The 17058-nt window shown below is 47.6% G+C and overlaps 1 protein-coding gene across 1 annotated transcript in view; it reads right to left on the bottom strand.

Moving 5' to 3' along the window:
• Positions 1-16263, bottom strand: part of STEAP3 (STEAP3 metalloreductase) — a 93253-nt gene extending 76990 nt beyond the window's left edge. Inside the window, exon 1 of the mRNA XM_073551890.1 lies at positions 15781-16263. Coding sequence (XP_073407991.1) covers positions 15781-16263 — 483 coding nt within the window. The remainder of the gene's footprint in view (positions 1-15780) is intronic.
• Between the last annotated feature and the right edge of the window lie 795 nt (positions 16264-17058).

Raw genomic sequence — 17058 nt, 5'->3', positions numbered from 1 at the left:
ATCACTGAGAATGCCTCCTATCCATCACCAGAGATCAGCGGTGACATCACTGAGAATGCCTCCTATCCATCACCAGAGATCAGCGGTGACATCACTGAGAATGTCTCCTATCCATCACCAGAGATCAGAGGTGACATCACTGAGAATGTCTCCTATCCATCACTAGAGATCAGAGGTGACATCACTGAGAATGTCTCCTATCCATCACTAGAGATCGGCGGTGACATCACTGAGAATGCCTCCTATCCATCACCAGAGATCAGAGGTGACATCACTGAGAATGCCTCCTATCCATCACTAGAGATCAGAGGTGACATCACTGAGAATGCCTCCTATCCATCACCAGAGATCAGAGGTGACATCACTGAGAATGTCTCCTATCCATCACTAGAGATCAGAGGTGACATCACTGAGAATGTCTCCTATCCATCACTAGAGATCAGAGGTGACATCACTGAGAATGCCTCCTATCCATCACCAGAGATCAGAGGTGACATCACTGAGAATGCCTCCTATCCATCACTAGAGATCAGCGGTGACATCACTGAGAATGTCTCCTATCCATCACCAGAGATCAGAGGTGACATCACTGAGAATGTCTCCTATCCATCACTAGAGATCAGAGGTGACATCACTGAGAATGTCTCCTATCCATCACTAGAGATCAGCGGTGACATCACTGAGAATGCCTCCTATCCATCACCAGAGATCAGAGGTGACATCACTGAGAATGTCTCCTATCCATCACTAGAGATCAGAGGTGACATCACTGAGAATGTCTCCTATCCATCACTAGAGATCAGAGGTGACATCACTGAGAATGCCTCCTATCCATCACCAGAGATCAGAGGTGACATCACTGAGAATGCCTCCTATCCATCACTAGAGATCAGAGGTGACATCACTGAGAATGCCTCCTATCCATCACCAGAGATCAGAGGTGACATCACTGAGAATGTCTCTTATCCATCACTAGAGATCAGAGGTGACATCACTGAGAATGTCTCCTATCCATCACTAGAGATCAGAGGTGACATCACTGAGAATGCCTCCTATCCATCACCAGAGATCAGAGGTGACATCACTGAGAATGCCTCCTATCCATCACCAGAGATCAGAGGTGACATCACTGAGAATGCCTCCTATCCATCACCAGAGATCAGCGGTGACATCACTGAGAATGCCTCCTATCCATCACCAGAGATCAGCGGTGACATCACTGTGAATGCCTCCTATCCATCACCAGAGATCAGAGGTTACATCACTGAGAATGCCTCCTATCCATCACTAGAGATCAGCGGTGACATCACTGAGAATGCCTCCTATCCATCACTAGAGATCAGAGGTGACATCACTGAGAATGCCTCCTATCCATCACTAGAGATCAGCGGTGACATCACTGAGAATGCCTCCTATCCATCACTAGAGATCAGAGGTGACATCACTGAGAATGCCTCCTATCCATCACCAGAGATCAGCGGTGACATCACTGAGAATGCCTCCTATCCATCACCAGAGATCAGCGGTGACATCACTGAGAATGTCTCCTATCCATCACCAGAGATCAGAGGTGACATCACTGAGAATGCCTCCTATCCATCACTAGAGATCAGCGGTGACATCACTGAGAATGTCTCCTATCCATCACTAGAGATCAGAGGTGACATCACTGAGAATGCCTCCTATCCATCACTAGAGATCAGAGGTGACATCACTGAGAATGCCTCCTATCCATCACTAGAGATCAGCGGTGACATTACTGAGAATGCCTCCTATCCATCACCAGAGATCAGCGGTGACATCACTGAGAATGCCTCCTATCCATCACTAGAGATCAGTGGTGACATCACTGAGAATGTCTCCTATCCATCACTAGAGATCAGAGGTGACATCACTGAGAATGTCTCCTATCCATCACTAGAGATCAGAGGTGACATCACTGAGAATGTCTCCTATCCATCACCAGAGATCAGAGGTGACATCACTGAGAATGTCTCCTATCCATCACTAGAGATCAGTGGTGACATCACTGAGAATGTCTCCTATCCATCACTAGAGATCAGAGGTGACATCACTGAGAATGTCTCCTATCCATCACTAGAGATCAGAGGTGACATCACTGAGAATGTCTCCTATCCATCACTAGAGATCAGAGGTGACATCACTGAGAATGTCTCCTATCCATCACTAGAGATCAGAGGTGACATCACTGAGAATGTCTCCTATCCATCACTAGAGATCAGAGGTGACATCACTGAGAATGTCTCCTATCCATCACTAGAGATCAGAGGTGACATCACTGAGAATGCCTCCTATCCATCACTAGAGATCAGTGGTGACATCACTGAGAATGCCTCCTATCCATCACTAGAGATCAGTGGTGACATCACTGAGAATGCCTCCTATCCATCACTAGAGATCAGAGGTGACATCACTGAGAATGTCTCCTATCCATCACTAGAGATCAGAGGTGACATCACTGAGAATGTCTCCTATCCATCACTAGAGATCAGAGGTGACATCACTGAGAATGTCTCCTATCCATCACTAGAGATCAGAGGTGACATCACTGAGAATGTCTCCTATCCATCACTAGAGATCAGAGGTGACATCACTGAGAATGTCTCCTATCCATCACCAGAGATCAGAGGTGACATCACTGAGAATGTCTCCTATCCATCACTAGAGATCAGTGGTGACATCACTGAGAATGTCTCCTATCCATCACTAGAGATCAGAGGTGACATCACTGAGAATGTCTCCTATCCATCACTAGAGATCAGAGGTGACATCACTGAGAATGTCTCCTATCCATCACTAGAGATCAGAGGTGACATCACTGAGAATGTCTCCTATCCATCACTAGAGATCAGAGGTGACATCACTGAGAATGTCTCCTATCCATCACTAGAGATCAGAGGTGACATCACTGAGAATGTCTCCTATCCATCACTAGAGATCAGAGGTGACATCACTGAGAATGCCTCCTATCCATCACTAGAGATCAGTGGTGACATCACTGAGAATGCCTCCTATCCATCACTAGAGATCAGTGGTGACATCACTGAGAATGTCTCCTATCCATCACTAGAGATCAGAGGTGACATCACTGAGAATGTCTCCTATCCATCACTAGAGATCAGAGGTGACATCACTGAGAATGTCTCCTATCCATCACTAGAGATCAGAGGTGACATCACTGAGAATGCCTCCTATCCATCACTAGAGATCAGTGGTGACATCACTGAGAATGCCTCCTATCCATCACTAGAGATCAGTGGTTACATCACTGAGAATGTCTCCTATCCATCACTAGAGATCAGGGGTGACATCACTGAGAATGCCTCCTATCCATCACTAGAGATCAGTGGTGACATCACTGAGAATTTCTCCTATCCATCACCAGAGATCAGAGGTGACATCACTGAGAATGTCTCCTATCCATCACCAGAGATCAGAGGTGACATCACTGAGAATGCCTCCTATCCATCACCAGAGATCAGCGGTGACATCACTGAGAATGTCTCCTATCCATCACTAGAGATCAGAGGTGACATCACCGAGAATGCCTCCTATCCATCACTAGAGATCAGCGGTGACATCACTGAGAATGCCTCCTATCCATCACCAGAGATCAGCGGTGACATCACTGAGAATGCCTCCTATCCATCACTAGAGATCAGGGGTGACATCACTGAGAATGTCTCCTATCCATCACTAGAGATCAGCGGTGACATCACTGAGAATGCCTCCTATCCATCACTAGAGATCAGCGGTGACATCACTGAGAATGTCTCCTATCCATCACCAGAGATCAGCGGTGACATCACTGAGAATGTCTCCTATCCATCACTAGAGATCAGCGGTGACATCACCGAGAATGCCTCCTATCCATCACCAGAGATCAGCGGTGACATCACTGAGAATGCCTCCTATCCATCACTAGAGATCAGGGGTGACATCACTGAGAATGTCTCCTATCCATCACTAGAGATCAGCGGTGACATCACTGAGAATGCCTCCTATCCATCACTAGAGATCAGCGGTGACATCACTGAGAATGTCTCCTATCCATCACCAGAGATCAGCGGTGACATCACTGAGAATGCCTCCTATCCATCACTAGAGATCAGCGGTGACATCACTGAGAATGTCTCCTATCCATCACCAGAGATCAGCGGTGACATCACTGAGAATGCCTCCTATCCATCACTAGAGATCAGCGGTGACATCACTGAGAATGTCTCCTATCCATCACTAGAGATCAGAGGTGACATCACTGAGAATGCCTCCTATCCATCACCAGAGATCAGCGGTGACATCACTGAGAATGCCTCCTATCCATCACTAAAGATCAGGGGTGACATCACTGAGAATGTCTCCTATCCATCACTAGAGATCAGCGGTGACATCACTGAGAATGCCTCCTATCCATCACTAGAGATCAGCGGTGACATCACTGAGAATGTCTCCTATCCATCACCAGAGATCAGCGGTGACATCACTGAGAATGTCTCCTATCCATCACTAGAGATCAGCGGTGACATCACTGAGAATGCCTCCTATCCATCACCAGAGATCAGAGGTGACATCACTGAGAATGCCTCCTATCCATCACCAGAGATCAGCGGTGACATCACTGAGAATGCCTCCTATCCATCACCAGAGATCAGCGGTGACATCACTGTGAATGCCTCCTATCCATCACCAGAGATCAGCGGTGACATCACTGAGAATGTCTCCTATCCATCACCAGAGATCAGAGGTGACATCACTGAGAATGCCTCCTATCCATCACTAGAGATCAGCGGTGACATCACTGAGAATGTCTCCTATCAATCACTAGAGATCAGAGGTGACATCACTGAGAATGCCTCCTATCCATCACTAGAGATCAGAGGTGACATCACTGAGAATGCCTCCTATCCATCACCAGAGATCAGCGGTGACATCACTGAGAATGCCTCCTATCCATCACCAGAGATCAGCGGTGACATCACTGAGAATGTCTCCTATCCATCACCAGAGATCAGAGGTGACATCACTGAGAATGCCTCCTATCCATCACTAGAGATCAGCGGTGACATCACTGAGAATGTCTCCTATCCATCACTAGAGATCAGAGGTGACATCACTGAGAATGCCTCCTATCCATCACTAGAGATCAGAGGTGACATCACTGAGAATGCCTCCTATCCATCACTAGAGATCAGCGGTGACATTACTGAGAATGCCTCCTATCCATCACCAGAGATCAGCGGTGACATCACTGAGAATGCCTCCTATCCATTACTAGAGATCAGTGGTGACATCACTGAGAATGTCTCCTATCCATCACTAGAGATCAGAGGTGACATCACTGAGAATGTCTCCTATCCATCACTAGAGATCAGAGGTGACATCACTGAGAATGTCTCCTATCCATCACCAGAGATCAGAGGTGACATCACTGAGAATGTCTCCTATCCATCACCAGAGATCAGAGGTGACATCACTGAGAATGCCTCCTATCCATCACTAGAGATCAGCGGTGACATCACTGAGAATGTCTCCTATCCATCACCAGAGATCAGCGGTGACATCACTGAGAATGTCTCCTATCCATCACTAGAGATCAGCGGTGACATCACTGAGAATGCCTCCTATCCATCACCAGAGATCAGAGGTGACATCACTGAGAATGCCTCCTATCCATCACCAGAGATCAGCGGTGACATCACTGAGAATGCCTCCTATCCATCACCAGAGATCAGCGGTGACATCACTGTGAATGCCTCCTATCCATCACCAGAGATCAGCGGTGACATCACTGAGAATGTCTCCTATCCATCACCAGAGATCAGAGGTGACATCACTGAGAATGCCTCCTATCCATCACTAGAGATCAGCGGTGACATCACTGAGAATGTCTCCTATCAATCACTAGAGATCAGAGGTGACATCACTGAGAATGCCTCCTATCCATCACTAGAGATCAGAGGTGACATCACTGAGAATGCCTCCTATCCATCACTAGAGATCAGCGGTGACATCACTGAGAATGCCTCCTATCCATCACTAGAGATCAGAGGTGACATCACTGAGAATGCCTCCTATCCATCACTAGAGATCAGCGGTGACATCACTGAGAATGCCTCCTATCCATCACTAGAGATCAGCGGTGACATCACTGAGAATGCCTCCAATCCATCACTAGAGATCAGTGGTGACATCACTGAGAATGCCTCCTATCCATCACTAGAGATCAGAGGTGACATCACTGAGAATGCCTCCTATCCATCACCAGAGATCAGCGGTGACATCACTGTGAATGTCTCCTATCCATCACCAGAGATCAGCGGTGACATCAGTGAGAATGCCTCCTATCCATCACCAGAGATCAGCGGTGACATCACTGAGAATGCCTCCTATCCATCACAAGAGATCAGAGGTGACATCACTGAGAATGCCTCCTATCCATCACCAGAGATCAGCGGTGACATCACTGAGAATGCCTCCTATCCATCACCAGAGATCAGCGGTGACATCACGGAGAATGTCTCCTATCCATCACCAGAGATCAGAGGTGACATCACTGAGAATGCCTCCTATCCATCACCAGAGATCAGCGGTGACATCACTGAGAATGCCTCCTATCCATCACCAGAGATCAGCGGTGACATCACTGAGAATGTCTCCTATCCATCACCAGAGATCAGAGGTGACATCACTGAGAATGTCTCCTATCCATCACTAGAGATCAGAGGTGACATCACTGAGAATGTCTCCTATCCATCACTAGAGATCGGCGGTGACATCACTGAGAATGCCTCCTATCCATCACCAGAGATCAGAGGTGACATCACTGAGAATGCCTCCTATCCATCACTAGAGATCAGAGGTGACATCACTGAGAATGCCTCCTATCCATCACCAGAGATCAGAGGTGACATCACTGAGAATGTCTCCTATCCATCACTAGAGATCAGAGGTGACATCACTGAGAATGTCTCCTATCCATCACTAGAGATCAGAGGTGACATCACTGAGAATGCCTCCTATCCATCACCAGAGATCAGAGGTGACATCACTGAGAATGCCTCCTATCCATCACTAGAGATCAGCGGTGACATCACTGAGAATGTCTCCTATCCATCACCAGAGATCAGAGGTGACATCACTGAGAATGTCTCCTATCCATCACTAGAGATCAGAGGTGACATCACTGAGAATGTCTCCTATCCATCACTAGAGATCAGCGGTGACATCACTGAGAATGCCTCCTATCCATCACCAGAGATCAGAGGTGACATCACTGAGAATGTCTCCTATCCATCACTAGAGATCAGAGGTGACATCACTGAGAATGTCTCCTATCCATCACTAGAGATCAGAGGTGACATCACTGAGAATGCCTCCTATCCATCACCAGAGATCAGAGGTGACATCACTGAGAATGCCTCCTATCCATCACTAGAGATCAGAGGTGACATCACTGAGAATGCCTCCTATCCATCACCAGAGATCAGAGGTGACATCACTGAGAATGTCTCTTATCCATCACTAGAGATCAGAGGTGACATCACTGAGAATGTCTCCTATCCATCACTAGAGATCAGAGGTGACATCACTGAGAATGCCTCCTATCCATCACCAGAGATCAGAGGTGACATCACTGAGAATGCCTCCTATCCATCACTAGAGATCAGCGGTGACATCACTGAGAATGCCTCCTATCCATCACCAGAGATCAGAGGTGACATCACTGAGAATGCCTCCTATCCATCACCAGAGATCAGCGGTGACATCACTGAGAATGCCTCCTATCCATCACCAGAGATCAGCGGTGACATCACTGTGAATGCCTCCTATCCATCACCAGAGATCAGAGGTGACATCACTGAGAATGCCTCCTATCCATCACTAGAGATCAGCGGTGACATCACTGAGAATGCCTCCTATCCATCACTAGAGATCAGAGGTGACATCACTGAGAATGCCTCCTATCCATCACTAGAGATCAGCGGTGACATCACTGAGAATGCCTCCTATCCATCACTAGAGATCAGAGGTGACATCACTGAGAATGCCTCCTATCCATCACCAGAGATCAGCGGTGACATCACTGAGAATGCCTCCTATCCATCACCAGAGATCAGCGGTGACATCACTGAGAATGTCTCCTATCCATCACCAGAGATCAGAGGTGACATCACTGAGAATGCCTCCTATCCATCACTAGAGATCAGCGGTGACATCACTGAGAATGTCTCCTATCCATCACTAGAGATCAGAGGTGACATCACTGAGAATGCCTCCTATCCATCACTAGAGATCAGAGGTGACATCACTGAGAATGCCTCCTATCCATCACTAGAGATCAGCGGTGACATTACTGAGAATGCCTCCTATCCATCACCAGAGATCAGCGGTGACATCACTGAGAATGCCTCCTATCCATCACTAGAGATCAGTGGTGACATCACTGAGAATGTCTCCTATCCATCACTAGAGATCAGAGGTGACATCACTGAGAATGTCTCCTATCCATCACTAGAGATCAGAGGTGACATCACTGAGAATGTCTCCTATCCATCACCAGAGATCAGAGGTGACATCACTGAGAATGTCTCCTATCCATCACTAGAGATCAGTGGTGACATCACTGAGAATGTCTCCTATCCATCACTAGAGATCAGAGGTGACATCACTGAGAATGTCTCCTATCCATCACTAGAGATCAGAGGTGACATCACTGAGAATGTCTCCTATCCATCACTAGAGATCAGAGGTGACATCACTGAGAATGTCTCCTATCCATCACTAGAGATCAGAGGTGACATCACTGAGAATGTCTCCTATCCATCACTAGAGATCAGAGGTGACATCACTGAGAATGTCTCCTATCCATCACTAGAGATCAGAGGTGACATCACTGAGAATGCCTCCTATCCCTCACTAGAGATCAGTGGTGACATCACTGAGAATGCCTCCTATCCATCACTAGAGATCAGTGGTGACATCACTGAGAATGCCTCCTATCCATCACTAGAGATCAGAGGTGACATCACTGAGAATGTCTCCTATCCATCACTAGAGATCAGAGGTGACATCACTGAGAATGTCTCCTATCCATCACTAGAGATCAGAGGTGACATCACTGAGAATGTCTCCTATCCATCACTAGAGATCAGAGGTGACATCACTGAGAATGTCTCCTATCCATCACTAGAGATCAGAGGTGACATCACTGAGAATGTCTCCTATCCATCACCAGAGATCAGAGGTGACATCACTGAGAATGTCTCCTATCCATCACTAGAGATCAGTGGTGACATCACTGAGAATGTCTCCTATCCATCACTAGAGATCAGAGGTGACATCACTGAGAATGTCTCCTATCCATCACTAGAGATCAGAGGTGACATCACTGAGAATGTCTCCTATCCATCACTAGAGATCAGAGGTGACATCACTGAGAATGTCTCCTATCCATCACTAGAGATCAGAGGTGACATCACTGAGAATGTCTCCTATCCATCACTAGAGATCAGAGGTGACATCACTGAGAATGTCTCCTATCCATCACTAGAGATCAGAGGTGACATCACTGAGAATGCCTCCTATCCATCACTAGAGATCAGTGGTGACATCACTGAGAATGCCTCCTATCCATCACTAGAGATCAGTGGTGACATCACTGAGAATGTCTCCTATCCATCACTAGAGATCAGAGGTGACATCACTGAGAATGTCTCCTATCCATCACTAGAGATCAGAGGTGACATCACTGAGAATGTCTCCTATCCATCACTAGAGATCAGAGGTGACATCACTGAGAATGCCTCCTATCCATCACTAGAGATCAGTGGTGACATCACTGAGAATGCCTCCTATCCATCACTAGAGATCAGTGGTTACATCACTGAGAATGTCTCCTATCCATCACTAGAGATCAGGGGTGACATCACTGAGAATGCCTCCTATCCATCACTAGAGATCAGTGGTGACATCACTGAGAATTTCTCCTATCCATCACCAGAGATCAGAGGTGACATCACTGAGAATGTCTCCTATCCATCACCAGAGATCAGAGGTGACATCACTGAGAATGCCTCCTATCCATCACCAGAGATCAGCGGTGACATCACTGAGAATGTCTCCTATCCATCACTAGAGATCAGAGGTGACATCACCGAGAATGCCTCCTATCCATCACTAGAGATCAGCGGTGACATCACTGAGAATGCCTCCTATCCATCACCAGAGATCAGCGGTGACATCACTGAGAATGCCTCCTATCCATCACTAGAGATCAGGGGTGACATCACTGAGAATGTCTCCTATCCATCACTAGAGATCAGCGGTGACATCACTGAGAATGCCTCCTATCCATCACTAGAGATCAGCGGTGACATCACTGAGAATGTCTCCTATCCATCACCAGAGATCAGCGGTGACATCACTGAGAATGTCTCCTATCCATCACTAGAGATCAGCGGTGACATCACCGAGAATGCCTCCTATCCATCACCAGAGATCAGCGGTGACATCACTGAGAATGCCTCCTATCCATCACTAGAGATCAGGGGTGACATCACTGAGAATGTCTCCTATCCATCACTAGAGATCAGCGGTGACATCACTGAGAATGCCTCCTATCCATCACTAGAGATCAGCGGTGACATCACTGAGAATGTCTCCTATCCATCACCAGAGATCAGCGGTGACATCACTGAGAATGCCTCCTATCCATCACTAGAGATCAGCGGTGACATCACTGAGAATGTCTCCTATCCATCACCAGAGATCAGCGGTGACATCACTGAGAATGCCTCCTATCCATCACTAGAGATCAGCGGTGACATCACTGAGAATGTCTCCTATCCATCACTAGAGATCAGAGGTGACATCACTGAGAATGCCTCCTATCCATCACCAGAGATCAGCGGTGACATCACTGAGAATGCCTCCTATCCATCACTAGAGATCAGGGGTGACATCACTGAGAATGTCTCCTATCCATCACTAGAGATCAGCGGTGACATCACTGAGAATGCCTCCTATCCATCACTAGAGATCAGCGGTGACATCACTGAGAATGTCTCCTATCCATCACCAGAGATCAGCGGTGACATCACTGAGAATGTCTCCTATCCATCACTAGAGATCAGCGGTGACATCACTGAGAATGCCTCCTATCCATCACCAGAGATCAGAGGTGACATCACTGAGAATGCCTCCTATCCATCACCAGAGATCAGCGGTGACATCACTGAGAATGCCTCCTATCCATCACCAGAGATCAGCGGTGACATCACTGTGAATGCCTCCTATCCATCACCAGAGATCAGCGGTGACATCACTGAGAATGTCTCCTATCCATCACCAGAGATCAGAGGTGACATCACTGAGAATGCCTCCTATCCATCACTAGAGATCAGCGGTGACATCACTGAGAATGTCTCCTATCAATCACTAGAGATCAGAGGTGACATCACTGAGAATGCCTCCTATCCATCACTAGAGATCAGAGGTGACATCACTGAGAATGCCTCCTATCCATCACCAGAGATCAGCGGTGACATCACTGAGAATGCCTCCTATCCATCACCAGAGATCAGCGGTGACATCACTGAGAATGTCTCCTATCCATCACCAGAGATCAGAGGTGACATCACTGAGAATGCCTCCTATCCATCACTAGAGATCAGCGGTGACATCACTGAGAATGTCTCCTATCCATCACTAGAGATCAGAGGTGACATCACTGAGAATGCCTCCTATCCATCACTAGAGATCAGAGGTGACATCACTGAGAATGCCTCCTATCCATCACTAGAGATCAGCGGTGACATTACTGAGAATGCCTCCTATCCATCACCAGAGATCAGCGGTGACATCACTGAGAATGCCTCCTATCCATTACTAGAGATCAGTGGTGACATCACTGAGAATGTCTCCTATCCATCACTAGAGATCAGAGGTGACATCACTGAGAATGTCTCCTATCCATCACTAGAGATCAGAGGTGACATCACTGAGAATGTCTCCTATCCATCACCAGAGATCAGAGGTGACATCACTGAGAATGTCTCCTATCCATCACCAGAGATCAGAGGTGACATCACTGAGAATGCCTCCTATCCATCACTAGAGATCAGCGGTGACATCACTGAGAATGTCTCCTATCCATCACCAGAGATCAGCGGTGACATCACTGAGAATGTCTCCTATCCATCACTAGAGATCAGCGGTGACATCACTGAGAAAGCCTCCTATCCATCACCAGAGATCAGAGGTGACATCACTGAGAATGCCTCCTATCCATCACCAGAGATCAGCGGTGACATCACTGAGAATGCCTCCTATCCATCACCAGAGATCAGCGGTGACATCACTGTGAATGCCTCCTATCCATCACCAGAGATCAGCGGTGACATCACTGAGAATGTCTCCTATCCATCACCAGAGATCAGAGGTGACATCACTGAGAATGCCTCCTATCCATCACTAGAGATCAGCGGTGACATCACTGAGAATGTCTCCTATCAATCACTAGAGATCAGAGGTGACATCACTGAGAATGCCTCCTATCCATCACTAGAGATCAGAGGTGACATCACTGAGAATGCCTCCTATCCATCACTAGAGATCAGCGGTGACATCACTGAGAATGCCTCCTATCCATCACTAGAGATCAGAGGTGACATCACTGAGAATGCCTCCTATCCATCACTAGAGATCAGCGGTGACATCACTGAGAATGCCTCCTATCCATCACTAGAGATCAGAGGTGACATCACTGAGAATGCCTCCTATCCATCACCAGAGATCAGCGGTGACATCACTGAGAATGCCTCCTATCCATCACCAGAGATCAGCGGTGACATCACTGAGAATGTCTCCTATCCATCACCAGAGATCAGAGGTGACATCACTGAGAATGCCTCCTATCCATCACTAGAGATCAGCGGTGACATCACTGAGAATGTCTCCTATCCATCACTAGAGATCAGAGGTGACATCACTGAGAATGCCTCCTATCCATCACTAGAGATCAGAGGTGACATCACTGAGAATGCCTCCTATCCATCACTAGAGATCAGCGGTGACATTACTGAGAATGCCTCCTATCCATCACCAGAGATCAGCGGTGACATCACTGAGAATGCCTCCTATCCATCACTAGAGATCAGTGGTGACATCACTGAGAATGTCTCCTATCCATCACCAGAGATCAGCGGTGACATCACTGAGAATGCCTCCTATCCATCACTAGAGATCAGAGGTGACATCACTGAGAATGTCTCCAATCCATCACTAGAGATCAGAGGTGACATCACTGAGAATGTCTCCTATCCATCACCAGAGATCAGAGGTGACATCACTGAGAATGTCTCCTATCCATCACCAGAGATCAGAGGTGACATCACTGAGAATGCCTCCTATCCATCACCAGAGATCAGCGGTGACATCACTGAGAATGCCTCCTATCCATCACTAGAGATCAGAGGTGACATCACTGAGAATGTCTCCTATCCATCACTAGAGATCAGAGGTGACATCACTGAGAATGTCTCCTATCCATCACTAGAGATCAGAGGTGACATCACTGAGAATGTCTCCTATCCATCACCAGAGATCAGAGGTGACATCACTGAGAATGTCTCCTATCCATCACCAGAGATCAGCGGTGACATCACTGAGAATGCCTCCTATCCATCACTAGAGATCAGAGGTGACATCACTGAGAATGTCTCCTATCCATCACTAGAGATCAGAGGTGACATCACTGAGAATGTCTCCTATCCATCACTAGAGATCAGAGGTGACATCACTGAGAATGTCTCCTATCCATCACCAGAGATCAGAGGTGACATCACTGAGAATGTCTCCTATCCATCACCAGAGATCAGAGGTGACATCACTGAGAATGCCTCCTATCCATCACCAGAGATCAGCGGTGACATCACTGAGAATGCCTCCTATCCATCACTAGAGATCAGCGGTGACATCACTGAGAATGCCTCCTATCCATCACCAGAGATCAGCGGTGACATCACTGAGAATGTCTCCTATCCATCACCAGAGATCAGCAGTGACATCACTGAGAATGTCTCCTATCCATCACTAGAGATCAGAGGTGACATCACCGAGAATGCCTCCTATCCATCACTAGAGATCAGGGGTGACATCACTGAGAATGTCTCCTATCCATCACTAGAGATCAGCGGTGACATCACTGAGAATGCCTCCTATCCATCACCAGAGATCAGCGGTGACATCACTGAGAATGTCTCCTATCCATCACCAGAGATCAGCGGTGACATCACTGAGAATGCCTCCTATCCATCACCAGAGATCAGCGGTGACATCACTGAGAATGTCTCCTATCCATCACTAGAGATCAGCGGTGACATCACTGAGAATGCCTCCTATCCATCACTAGAGATCAGCGGTGACATCACTGAGAATGCCTCCTATCCATCACTAGAGATCAGCGGTGACATCACTGAGAATGCCTCCTATCCATCACCAGAGATCAGCGGTGACATCACTGAGAATGTCTCCTATCCATCACTAGAGATCAGCGGTGACATCACTGAGAATGTCTCCTATCCATCACTAGAGATCAGAGGTGACATCACTGAGAATGTCTCCTATCCATCACTAGAGATCAGCGGTGACATCACTGAGAATGTCTCCTATCCATCACTAGAGATCAGAGGTGACATCACTGAGAATGCCTCCTATCCATCACTAGAGATCAGAGGTGACATCACTGAGAATGTCTCCTATCCATCACTAGAGATCAGAGGTGACATCACTGAGAATGTCTCCTATCCATCACTAGAGATCAGCGGTGACATCACTGAGAATGTCTCCTATCCATCACTAGAGATCAGCGGTGACATCACTGAGAATGTCTCCTATCCATCACCAGAGATCAGAGGTGACATCACTGAGAATGCCTCCTATCCATCACTAGAGATCAGCGGTGACATCACTGAGAATGTCTCCTATCCATCACTAGAGATCAGCGGTGACATCACTGAGAATGTCTCCTATCCATCACTAGAGATCAGCGGTGACATCACTGAGAATGCCTCCTATCCATCACTAGAGATCAGAGGTGACATCACTGAGAATGTCTCCTATCCATCACCAGAGATCAGCGGTGACATCACTGAGAATGTCTCCTATCCATCACCAGAGATCAGCGGTGACATCACTGAGAATGTCTCTTATCCATCACTAGAGATCAGAGGTGACATCACTGAGAATGCCTCCTATCCATCACTAGAGATCAGAGGTGACATCACTGAGAATGTCTCCTATCCATCACTAGAGATCAGAGGTGACATCACTGAGAATGTCTCCTATCCATCACCAGAGATCAGAGGTGACATCACTGAGAATGTCTCCTATCCATCACCAGAGATCAGCGGTGACATCACTGAGAATGTCTCTTATCCATCACTAGAGATCAGAGGTGACATCACTGAGAATGCCTCCTATCCATCACTAGAGATCAGAGGTGACATCACTGAGAATGTCTCTTATCCATCACTAGAGATCAGAGGTGACATCACTGAGAATGTCTCCTATCCATCACCAGAGATCAGAGGTGACATCACTGAGAATGTCTCCTATCCATCACCAGAGATCAGCGGTGACATCACTGAGAATGCCTCCTATCCATCACCAGAGATCAGCGGTGACATCACTGAGAATGTCTCCTATCCATCACCAGAGATCAGCGGTGACCACCTGATTGGCGCCGTTTCTCCTTCTCACCTGTTTGCTTCCTTCCTTGGCTCCTGACTGTAGGGCCCATGCAGACACCACATTGAATGCTTTGACCACAGTGCATTGTGGGAATAGACTGGCCAGATACTCGGCGTTGGACTGTCGGTCTACGTTGATCACCTGGTTGTTACTGACGTCTATCAGTGTTTTCCCAGTCATGGCGTCTGAAAGTGCGATCAGCGAGGAATAATGTTCCCGAAATATCGCCACAAACAGCAGCTGCGCGCGTTTTACGGCCTCTTCCTGAGGCAGCACTTCAGCGTCGGCAGGAAAGAGTGCGGAGTTCATCTTCGGATTGCGACTTCCAACCACGACCTTAAATCCAGAATATAAAAGGCGCAAAGCCAGAGAGCGGGCGAAGTCTCCAGTGCCCAGAATCCCGATAGTGTCGCCACACGGCAGGACGCACGGCGAGCATGAAGCGCTCCTCTCACCTCCAAGCAACGGCTTCGCCATCTCAGATCTCACCATGCCTGGAAGAGAAGTGTAATATACTGATAATGTACAAGCGAAGTACGACCACGGCACGACCACGATGGCCACACTGCCACCCTGTAGAGAGAGGGATAGCAGCGCGCTACGCCGTGTCCTAGCCTCGTCCATTTACCACTTTCTTCTACCCTGCCTGAAGGAGGTGTCAGAGGGGCGGTGGTTATTGCTGCCTTTTCCCCCTTATATAATGCGTTTTTAGTGCAAATGTTAACCCCTTAATAAAGTATCTGCAGTTTTTTCCATGAGTCTTTTATGTCTCCACAGAGAAGCCTCAAGAACACACGTCAAACTCTGGGCACAAGTGATTATATGTGGCCTGCAATGCCAGCACCGGCATGCCAATACAGCTTAACGCAATATGAAAGAGGGAGCCGTCAACTGACGTTCCCTCTGCATCTGACAGCGCAGCAAGCGTGATGACGTCACTAATTCATAACCGTTGTGACTAGTAGTGCAGACCTGCAGAAGGCACGCTGAGGAGACCGTAGCAGCGAAATTGAGAATTTTTTTTTCACTGTCGGGTCCATTATAGTCTTCCATGCAATATGTGGGGGGCATTATACTGTATGGAGGACAGTGGGAGTCATTATACTGTATGGAGGACTATGTGGGGGGCATGATACTGTATGGAGGACTTTGGGGGCCATGACTCTGTATGGAGGACTATGTCGGGGCATTATACTTGATGGAGGACTATGTGGGGGCCATGATACTGTATGGAGGACTGTGGGGGGCCATGATACTGTATGGAGGACTATGTGGGGGGCCATTATA

This window comes from Dendrobates tinctorius, unplaced genomic scaffold (assembly GCF_039654945.1).
Source record: "Dendrobates tinctorius isolate UK_male_01 unplaced genomic scaffold, ASM3965494v1 ptg000182l, whole genome shotgun sequence".
NCBI classification, from domain to species: Eukaryota; Metazoa; Chordata; class Amphibia; order Anura; family Dendrobatidae; genus Dendrobates; species Dendrobates tinctorius.
This window is presented reverse-complemented; position numbering and strand designations above follow the sequence as displayed.